An 11,543-nucleotide genomic window follows, 5' to 3' on the forward strand; every position below is an offset into this window, starting at 1 on the left:
TACATATATTAGTCAATAAGGGAAACCTATTTTACAATTGTCATTAAGTTTCTATTTGCTACATAAATTCAAAAAAAAAAAAAAAAAAAAAAAAGAACTGCTCCACATATTACTGAAGCTTGAATCTACAACCTCTCCGCTTGCCTCGACAACCTCATCTTTGCGAAACATTTGATCAAGTGTAACACATGCTACGTAAACCACTAAGTTGATAATGCAGCTATGCATATTTGTTTTTTTTTTCTTCCCTAAAGAAAGGAAGATGTAGAATTTAAAAAATTAAATTTCTGGAGTTTTAATCTTAAACACTAGACTGAAACTTTTTCAACAATAATCATGTTATAAATTATTGTGGGAAAAAAAAAAACCCCCCATGAAATGGGGACCATGTATGGGGGCATATATGATAATGAAGGTGAAGGAAATCGACAGAGAAGGAAGGAGGCGAGGGTTTACCTAACGGGGACAGTATGGATCTTATCGTCAGCTGCCTTTCTCGTTTCTACCATCTAACATTAACACCACGACCACGCAAAGGGAAGGAATGGTTAGAATGATAAGCATCGTCGTGGCCACTCAAAAACCCCATAGATATAATTTTATATACATCAATTGTCGTCAATCTTTCCAAACATGGAAAGTCCAGGAAACAAACGTCGGATGGGAACGAATACTAGCTACGACAAAACAAGAATACCTCCCCAGTCCTTTCCCACCTCCCATCTTTTTCCTTGATTATTTTCCCCATTTATATTCGCTCTCATGACTCATCTCATCTGTCCTCCATTTTCTAAAAGTTAAGCTTTTCAGTCACAATCAAGCTTATGAGCACATCCATCCTTCTCTCTCCCAAAAAAAGAAAGAAACAAACAAACGTAAATAAATAAATAAACCACATCTATCCTCATCGCCTCGATTTGTAGCTCTCCACACAGTTAGCATTATCAAACAACCATTACTTGAGCAGAGCCACCCTTTCATTCTCTTTTGTCTTCCAGTAATAATTATATGGCACTGCTGTTGATTAAAATCGCAGCACTACGAAGAACAAACGTGCCATGTATAGGCCGTAACAGCCTTTGCCAGCTCAACGGATTGCTACATTTCAAAGTAAAATTTTACGTTGTACACGTTTCTAAATCACATTTTAATCTTATATATATATATATATATATACATATTAAAATTCTTAGAAACAGCCATCTAAACAGGACTTTGAAGTTTGTTGTTACGCGAGGCTTGTACCTTTTTTAACTGTTTAAGAATTAATACTACGTATACAATGTAATATTGGTCCGAATTCAGAAATCCTGGGCTCATTCATGATTCACCTCTAGCTCTTTTAAGTTTTAACTGGTATCGGTTAGCAGCACCAATACGTGAGTTTCAAGTTTCTTGTCTCCTCGTCCTCGGGAATCTTGATTCATTCATTCAGAGGTTTCGAGTTCGAGTTTAGCTTTGAAAAGTGATAGCACTATTCAGTGTAATTGCAAATTTAGAAAAGGTCACGTTTTAATTACTTGAGCAATAGACTCGATAGCGTGAGAGTTTTGAGTTTTCGAACTTTGCACTAAATAAATACTACCAGAAACTCACCCCCGTCTTAGAATAGACGCCATCTCTCGGGACCCTTGAGATGCTATGTGAATGTGATTTCTGTAAATCAAAAGATGTACTTACTAGTAGTAATGAAAATCAACACAAAGAACGAAACTAGTAGTACTTTTTTTACACGTGTCGGATAAGCTGCAGGCTGAGAAAGACAGCGAGTACGTAGATGTAAATGTAATCAGGTTTCGGGCCGGGCTAACCTATTCATTTTCCGTCTGTGTCGATCTCCATGTTCAATAGTATGAAGATGAGCAGAAACTAGCTAGCTTAGCTTTGTATATAATTTGATTAGGGACATTTTTATATATTAAACGAATATTTACTGCACAAGTGCTTGAAGACGCGCGTACTGCTTTCCCGCTGCACCAGAAGAATCGTTCCATTATATACTTATTCTGATTCTCAGCACTTCGTCGGCTAAACCGACAGAACAGCAAGCTTTTCCCGGTGAATCGAAACGTGGACTGTGTCTTTAAAGTTTCAACCTAGCGGTAAAGGGAAATGGCCAAGAATCTACGACCTCTCGAATTTTGTCGAGAGGGAAAGTCCAAGGTTTAACCATGTTCTTGCTAAGGATGAGGTTAAAAAGTATCCTATTCCTGCACATGCATATGCTATTCCAACTTTCTTTTGCTATGTTAAAAAGAGTGGTAATTTGCACCACCAGAGACAAATGGAGGAAAGCAAAACATTATTATTGCGAAAGCTTACTGTATGTCACATCGTACATGCATATATATATATATATAATATTGTAATTGTGTTCGAAATTTGCTTTCTTAATCCTACGAGACCTGACAAATTTTCTAAGCCGTGCATTAGTTGCATTCTTACGAAAGTCTCAACAGCCTTTTTAACTCATTCCTACGACGTAATAATCCTGCAGCACTACCAAATTTACTCCCAACAAATTAATCGTGCGCACACTAAGTCAATCCTCCCCCTGTGTGTCCTCCACTAAATACAAGGGACTCGTGTTGTTCCTCAATCTATTTATAGATTATTAATTATGTAGGCACTTGAAAAGGGTTGGATTGAATGAAAAAAGAAAAAGAAAGAACTATAACTAAATAAGACGTCCTGAATTCAAGCCATCTCACTTAATTATCTAAAACAAATAAACTCAATAATATAAATAAATATACATATGTCGGCATCTAAGTTTTGAAAAAATGAAAACACGGAACAAATAGGCAGTTGGCACGGGTGGTGGAGGCCTATGCTTTGTTCCTTCATCTAGCTGTAAGCTTGGGCCGGATGGACGGGTGGAGTGCTGTGGATAGAAAAGAAAAGCCTAGGGACCAGCAGAAAGTGGCAACTGGTAGCTTTTAAACTCTGTGACGTCCGGAGCTGGGAGACATGACAAATTGCGTCGTAGTAGCCGGTGTGGCGAGTTGAGTGGGGAATTGGGGACGGCAGGCGCAGTAAACACGAGAATAGACCCAATCACAGGTTACCACAAAAGAGCATGCAGCATCACGGTGTTGTATGCACTTTGAATGCGTTTCGGGCCAAATAACAAGAATCTGTAGTAAGCGAATCGTTTTCTTTTTTTGAGAGTGCAAAATTATTCCTCCGGTTATGGTCCTCTACCAAACTTAAAACTAAGACGTGTCCTAGGACAAATAATTCTTTTCATCCATGGTCTATATCCCATTCACGTTCCAAAATATTTTCACCCACAAAATCAACCCTCCGTCTAAAAAAATTTCAATCCTGCTATCTCAGCCGTCTAAACAAAATTTCAATCCTGCCAGAAGAAGATGGGAAGATACTCTAAATTAGGGATGTTAATTATGATTAAATCTGCACATGACAGTTCCCTTCCATTCTTTAATTCTTCGAAACTGTTTCTTCTGATAGTGCAACTGAGAACAAATGAAAACATACAAAGGACCACCTTCGGTGAATAGGGACTTGTCTTACACTTGTGCATATGCTCTGCTCCCATGACTCCATTGAAATGGTTGGTTCTTTATCAAAAGAAAAAAAAATTGAAAATGAGATTATATTCAGCTGCCATGGCATTGTTACACTGGAAACAGTTTTCAACCGTTAAAAAAGAACTTCTAAATTGGGAAACAGCCATCTTCAATGTGCGCAAAGAAATCTAGACAACGCATGCCACCTTGCCTTATTTGATTGATTCCTTCGCTTTCATACATCTGTCTTTCTTTATTGTTTTCCACCAACTCCAAACCGGGCCTCCGCATGTGACTTGTGACCCATACAATGATGCAATCGCGAATTAAACAAAACGATGACCATGGAAATTAATCGCGGGATGTTTCGTTAAGAATCTAAGGAAGGAAGCTGGTCCTGAGCCTGACCGACCCTGTTGCATACAATCTCGAAAACTCTCTGCAGTGCGAGTCTGCTGTCTTCATACGTTGGCCTATAGTAATAGCAGCATTAATTGTTGTGTTCCCAGACACGAGCCACGGTTTTGAGTTTCTTGGACTACTTAACCTTTTAAGGCGCGCGGTATATACTTGGGGAATACACAGATTTTGGACCGCCCGGGATGATAAAGCTTTTCTTCTTCTTTCTCTTGATTGTTTCAAGAGGAGATGGAGGAAGAGGAAGAAGAGATTAATGCAAGTTAGATACAGTGAATGAGCCTTTTATGTTTTTAACCCCGAGCTTGCTGGGATTTAATTTCAGTTATCGGCCAACAAATACGTACAGACAGGGATCATGGCACGGGTCATGAAACTATGACGGTCCATAAACAGGCTGCGTTGCAAAATATTTGAAGAGGATGCGGTATCCAACTGTTTCTTTTAGGACTAATTCCATTTTGCACCTTAGAACTTGTACCACTTTTCGCTTTGCATTCTAAATTTCAATTTTTGAACACTTTGTACCCTAAATATCACGTGATTAAGGGCTGTGTAAATTGATTTGATGACAGTGTACAATTTTGTTTTGGTTGCGGTCCCTCAGCTCCTTTTGACACTTTCAATATATCGTTCTTGATTTGTATATTTTAAATCATTAATGTTGTTAGAAAAATTAACAAAACAAAACGATAGTGTAAATTAATGATAATGCATTATTTCTTCTAATTGTAATACATTGACTCCTTTGATATGAATGGCAACGCCGATGGGGTGCCTGTGGGAGGAGTCAATTTTTATAATTTGTATAATAAAATTGATTATTTGGTTATTTTTAGTTTACTTCAATTTTTTTTTTACATGTTGTAAGTTGGTTAAACAAATATGATGATTATGAGTTTAGATTTGTTATTAAAAATAGAGAAATGAATTAAAAGTGATTTTTATCCTTGATTTCACATTAGATATTTAGTTAAGAATCTAAAAAAGTGATTTATAATGTTGTTGTTGTTGTTATATATATATATATAAAACAATAATGTCAAAACAAAAAAATATAATTACACAACCTTAGGGCACTCCAAGGGGTTATGGAGCGGGGCAGGGGCAGAAAAAACGGAGGATGAGGCGAGAGTGGAGAGAGATTTTAGAGCACAGGGCGGAGAAGAGGGGAGGGATCCCTCGCTTTACTCCTAACCCCATTGCCATCCCTATCCTATGATCACTTTTTAACACATTATCATTGATTTGTATGATCCTTTACGCCGTTAATTTTATCAACACGGTAATTGATTAGATTTAAATTGAAAAACTTTGAGAGTTTAGAATGTAAAGTGTTTAAAATTAACAGCTTAAGATATGAAGCATCCAAAACTGCAGTTTATGGCATAAAGTGATACAAGTTTGATGGTATAAAATAGAATTAGTCCTTCTTCGGTGATACAGCCGTTTTATTTTTATTTGTACGATAGAAATGAAATTTGAAGTACGGGGTGTGTACGTGGAAGGGGAGTACCCTATAACATAGTGCCAGTCCCGTGTACCTAACATTTGGAAGGAAGCCTTTGCCCTTTGTCTCGGCGGTGGACACCTTATTGGTTTTGTGCGGTCAAAAGCAATGGACAAAAGCAGATTCATACAACAGAATGGTTTTATATATATATATATATATAAAAAAAAAAAAAACAAACAAACAAAACAAACAAAAGGTATGATTCTTTTGACTCTTCCGCTGCGCTCCACAAATCATCTGTCTTAATCTTCGCAAACTTCAAAAATTTCAAAACCAGATTGCGTATCACAAAATTAAAACCATAGTTTAATTGAATGATTGGTGTTGGAAAGGTCTAATGGTGTCGTAGCAGTACTATTGTAATACCCGTGTCTCATAAATGTTAGCACAAGCGCCCACATAAACATAATGCTGCAACAGAAGTAGGAATAAAATATTGGAATGCAAAAGGCCGAATAAACAAAAACGGAAGGGTGTGCCCCGCGGTACTATTATAATCGATTGCTGACGCCCCAGATGATGAAATCTCACCCCTAATATTAAATTCACATTCACCCCCTTACCTTCCCCACCCCCCCCCCCCCCCACAACTACAATATAGTATAGTATCATATTGGATTGATTATCAGCTCCACAAAATCCCCCCCTCTCTCTCTCTCTCTTTGTACGTACGAATGAGGATAAAGTAATACTAATAATATAATAGTTTTCTTACAGGATCAGAGAAAACAATAATAAAATATTTGTTGCCAAGAAAAAAGAAGAAAAAGAAAAAGAAAAAAGTCAGCCATCGGCCTCCACTGTTTTGTTCTCTCCCCAAACGCCCTTGGTTGAGAAAGCTTTTGGAAACAGTTTTCGGTTTTGGTCAAGTCCCTCTCGTCATAATAGCCATGCCTGTCCGACTGCTTTTAGTCATGAGAAGAGAACTGATTCAAAGGACACCGACGATTGTGACAATTCATCACTATACGGTGTTATTTCCCGTAAAAATCCCATTTTCTACCTCTCACAGTTGATCTCTTTTCACCTCCCCCAAGAAGAAAACAAAAAAACCCTACGTTCTCTGTCTCTGCTGTACGTTAAATAAGGTAGTAAAACTAAGCCATAGGGAAAAAAAAACATCCCCATGCCCTTCCACACCCTCGTTACAAACGCTTTGCTGAAACTCGATCAGATCAGAGTTTGCGAGAGAACACAAGAACAGCTTTTCTTGCATGCTCGAGAGAGATTAATTAAATAGTAGAAGAACAAGAAACGCTACTGATCAGTGGACGATGCAGCCAAAAATCACTTGAACTTGGAAATTATAACAAAGAAGATTAATTCAGCATGTATTAGTAGCGCAACCACCACAGGGACTTGACTTGAGAAGAGAGAGTCTCGACAACCATTTTGATTTTCTACATAATACATAATGAGGACAAGAAGACATGTTTTCTGGCGACACATTTGAAGTTAGAATCTAAGCTACAACATCGGAGTTTGTTAGTCATGACTAGACTAGTACTAATACAACATTTAACCACAGTAGAAAATCTCAAATATCCCTTTCTACTTCTTTCGTGGTTCCAATCAGAACCTCAGGTTAGGTACCGGCAAATGTACTATATGCGTGTCTGGACAGTCCCCCCGGGAGAAGGGGAGCGGGGGTTGGCCTTGGTAGAGATTAAAGAACCTCTCAAAGCATTTTGATCTCTTTACAAGCTTACAAAACATTAGGAGCTTTGAGGGCAGATCAGCAGAAAATCAAAATATGATATTATGGTAGGGGGGGGAAAATAATAAAGGAAAGGGGGGTCACGAGGGTCTCATGAGATGGTGGTGAAACCCATTTTTCTGAGTCCAATCTTGAGGTCTTACTATCTGCTGTGGGAATCCTGATGATGCTGCAGCAGTGCCGTAAAAATGAGGAGGGTTGTATTGCCAGTGTGGATCGCTCGTGGAAAGAGAAAGGTCTCCATTAGCTCCAATTAGGCCTCCATTGCTGCTGCTTGGAAACTGAAACTGCAACAACATTCATTCACACCAGTGGCAGTTTGATTAAGTAACGCAAGTAGGCTTTAGAAGAGTAAAATTAAGGGAGTGCCGTAGTTTCCATGACATACATGATAATTTGATGAATTGAACTGCGGTGGCAACATTTGGAAGATGTGGGATTCACCGCCTCTCCTGAATTGCCCATAGTTTTGGATTTCCTTAGGCTTCATCGAGCCGGGAGAATGCAGGTGTGTTTGACTGAGGAGTTGCACCGTTTCTGCCTCACTGTACCCATCCCGTCTCGAGGATTCGACATCATTTGGATTCTCCTGCTGGAGATCAATAAAGAACTTGAGCCATAAGATAGATATTCACAAGGCAGATTCAAAATTGGGCTTTGGTAAAAAAATATATAATTACAGTATCCGTTAAATATATAATTACCTTGGACCTGAATCCGTGGTGTCGCCAATCAACTTGGAAATGCATCGAGGCAGAATGTTGGTCCTTAGAACGATCAACATTCGGAGCCATCCCTCGATGGCTGCTTAACTTTGAAGCCGAATTGCCCAAGCTCAAATCGAGATTGTGGTCTGCGGCACCACCACCAGATTCTGGGACGATTTAAACATTTCTTGAATTATTTTGATGCCAACATATGTTGTATAAAAGGGAAACAATACTAGTTGCAGCCCACTTCTGACATAAATGCGAAAATTTTTAGCAGAATTGTCGTGTTGCTGATTTACCACTAGAGTTGAGTTCATCTTCATAAATGCTGGGATCAAAGTTGGTAACAGCATCCTTCCCGTTACACTTTATGGCAGCTTTATCGTAAGCCCTAGCAGCATGGAACCAGGAAATTTTATTTTAATTTTATTTTTAGCCCTCTTCAGTAAAACAATTAACATTAAATATGCGACTTGTTACTTCGAATGCTTGATCCTTTATAAGGCAACAAAATCTAACCGAAAACTAAAAACAACATACCTGGCAGCTTCAATTTCAGTATCGAACAGCCCCAAATAAACATACCTGTATCATTCAATTAGATACCAAAAAGAACCATGAATATTAAATGGCAAAATCACAATTATGTCACCATGAGATCATATATGTTTATGTTTAGTACCCACTAGTGTTTGCTAGGTAATAAACTAAAATGAAACCGAAAGACTGAAAATGAGGAATGGCAACGGCAGCAGCAGCAGTACAAGTAGGGATGGAAGTATTTACTTTTTGCCTAAAAATTGGCCCATCCTAGCTTCCCATCTACCGCATTTGTGCAAAGTTACACCTCTATATTTGGAACTTCCTCGAGGGAAACCAGTGCTTTGTCTCCGAAGTACATGAACAAATTCTTCTTTGGTTAGATTGCTCATCTGTTGCAACACAAATTGAATCATATTACTTACATACATATATATATATATACCACTCTCCTTTTTTCCCCATTGTGTAGAGGACGCATGGAGCAACAATTTAAGATAAGGAAGCACCAAAGCTAGAAGATGAGGTCATCATGAACTGGGTAAAAAAGTTCAATAACATGTCTCTCCATTCCTTTCTTTTAGTCTCTGACTCTCTCTCTCTCTCTCTTTAGAAGAGATGGATGACCTACCTGTTTCAAGTCATCTTCATAATCCGCTAGACTAAAGTTGATGTCTGCCTCAACTCCTCGAAACTTAATGGCTGCCCTATCATACGCACTGTAAAACACACATTTCCAAATTTGAGGTCGCTTGGTAAATATTGCAAGATTGTACTGTTTGGAAGTAATTAATCTCCAGTAGCGTAATTCCTTGACTGAGCTATGATAAATACTAGTACTAGAAGAATGGTCGAAGTAGCAGTGAAAGTTTCAGTAACTCACCGTGCTGCGGCATGTGCCGTGTCAAATCCACCTATATCCCATATTCAAGAAAACCCCATTTGACCATTAAATGTCAAGTAAACGGAAGCATAAAAGGAAATTGAACACAAAACTAAGCTGGCAGCAGCAATAGTAACAATTGAGCAAAGCAACAATATTTTGGTAGCACCCACTTACCAAGATAAACTTGCTTTCCGCAATCCCTGGATCATGAAATGCGAGAATAAGGTAAGAAAGACGACGATTGATGAGTGAGAGGAGGTTGAAGAAAAGGAAAGAAAAATGAAGGTTTAAAAAGAGGGAGGGAAAAAAAAATAATCAAAAGAACTGATCTATGCAGAAAAAATGAGCTTACCATATGTGGGATTCCCACCGGCCAGTCCTCCGGTAAAAGGTAACCCCACGATATTGGGAACTTCTAGACCTTGGTCCCCGGCGACTCTTTTTCAGAGGCTGAGAAACCTCCGTGGACTTCCCTAAGACGCCGCCGCCAAGTGGCTCCGACTGGCAGAATTTTACTCCAACCCAGGGAGCCCTGGGCAAATCAGGCACTCCAGAACCACTACTCGCACCTTCGTTGCAGCCGCCGGATGAGGTGCCAACTCCCATGTCCGACTCATCCACCGGAAAGAACTGACGCGTCACCGGTGGTTGGTCGCTCTCCGACGAGCAGTTGTCGTCGTTATGAGCCGACACAGCGAACCCAAAGATTCTACTGGTGGAAGTACCTCTCTTTCTGCTACCTCCTCGTAATTCTCCAACTTCTTCATCCGAGTAACCATCCTCGATTACTACAGCAGACGAGCTCGAATTTGACACCGATCCGACCCGCTTTCCCTTATCATCGTCGCCGTCAACCGGCGAGGAACAGCCTTCTGATTCATCATCCCATCTTTGATCCGGTGAATCATTTAGATCCCACATTTCTCCCTGCTGGGTTCGGCTCCTAAATAACCCCGAAGGAGTATTGAATGATCAGCTTTGAAGCTAGGTACCAAGATTATCAGAAGGAGCCGAAATTTCGGGAGGGCAGCAAGCAACAGTATTGTGCAGCTGGCTTTATTCGGCCCTTCTTCTTTCTTCTTTGTCTTTCTTGTTGTATATGATTCTTTGTGTACTAGGATATATATTTGTTGAGGAGGCCTTCTAAGGTTGGTGGTGGAGGAATAGAATAATAAAAAAAATGGGCAAGTGTGAGCTTTGCAAGTTGCTGGCTGACTTGCCCAGAAATAAAGAACATTGAAACCTACGACTTAAAAGGGGAGGGGAGGGGGGGGGGGGGGGGAGGGGACGCGAGAGCGGAGGAGAGATTTTTTGTTGTGGTTGTTGTTGTTGCTGCTGGCTGTTGTTTGTTGTTTGTTGTTGAGGAAGGAAAAAGGCTCTGGTACTAGTACTTGGTATATAGGGAAGGGAGAAGAGATAAAAAGATTTTAAGAGGAGAGATGCTGTTATTGTTGTTATTGTTAATGTTAGTTTGCACTATATTTCACTAGATCTCGCGTATCCCCATCTAGCTGCCCAATACAGCATAGACGAGGGCAGTTTGAGAAGACTAGGCCGAAAGCAGCCACCACTCCTTATTAATTTCTCCATCCATCTATATGTATCTATCTATCTCGTCTCAGCCTATAGTAAATACCAGTTGCAAGTGCTGGTTGTTTTCTCATTCTAAAACTCCCTCTACTCATTCATTTTCATTCCAAGTGGCACTCTTTAGTTTCAATGACTTCATAAATGTTAAGGAAACCACACAAAACCCCCTCGCCCTAGTCCCTCCCATCCCCAGCCCCACAAAAAAAAAAAAAAACCCTTCGTCTATATATCTCCATGTGTGTTGTATGATGTTTTGTTTCAATCATTCATAAATGAGGTTTGACAGTTTCTAACTCTGTTTCCATTTATACATGCCTGCCCTAGCTTCTCCATTGAGCTTCTCTTTTTCTTTAAAAATGTACTACAACTATTACTACAACCATACTGTTGCTATGCTCGTACTACTACTTTACTGATCTCAAAATCTATCTATTTATCTCTCTCTCTCTCTCTCTCTCTCTCTCAGCTTTGGTGTTGGGCCTTCCCTCTCCATACATTTTCCCTTTTTTCTCTTTTCTTATTGACGATTTGTTCAAAGAGGGAAATGGTAAACAAAGAACATCTCTTTCTTACGCAACTTTCCGACGTTAACCAAATCGAAAAGCATTCTCTCTCCTCTCTCTCTCCCACTCCCTCT

At 39.5% G+C, this 11,543-nt stretch overlaps 1 protein-coding gene across 3 annotated transcripts; it reads right to left on the reverse strand.

The window, feature by feature from the left end:
* Positions 1-6,822: 6,822 nt before the first annotated feature.
* Positions 6,823-10,566, reverse strand: LOC113754217 (floral homeotic protein APETALA 2). Of its 3 annotated transcripts, none has more exons than XM_027298575.1 (10): positions 9,669-10,566; positions 9,491-9,516; positions 9,314-9,344; positions 9,062-9,149; positions 8,677-8,822; positions 8,431-8,475; positions 8,190-8,281; positions 7,885-8,054; positions 7,569-7,769; positions 6,823-7,467 (listed from the first exon to the last, which is right to left on the reverse strand). In XM_027298575.1, the coding sequence occupies exons 1-10, from the start codon at positions 10,235-10,237 to the stop codon at positions 7,261-7,263; spliced, it is 1,575 nt and encodes a 524-aa protein (XP_027154376.1). In that variant the 5' UTR covers positions 10,238-10,566; the 3' UTR covers positions 6,823-7,260. The 3 variants fall into 3 exon arrangements, with proteins under 3 accessions (XP_027154376.1, XP_027154377.1, XP_027154375.1); XM_027298576.1 differs by having other exon boundaries at positions 6,823-7,461; positions 7,569-7,772; XM_027298574.1 differs by having other exon boundaries at positions 7,569-7,772.
* Between the last annotated feature and the right edge of the window lie 977 nt (positions 10,567-11,543).

Source organism: Coffea eugenioides, chromosome 11 (genome assembly GCF_003713205.1).
Source record: "Coffea eugenioides isolate CCC68of chromosome 11, Ceug_1.0, whole genome shotgun sequence".
NCBI classification, from domain to species: domain Eukaryota; kingdom Viridiplantae; phylum Streptophyta; class Magnoliopsida; order Gentianales; family Rubiaceae; genus Coffea; species Coffea eugenioides.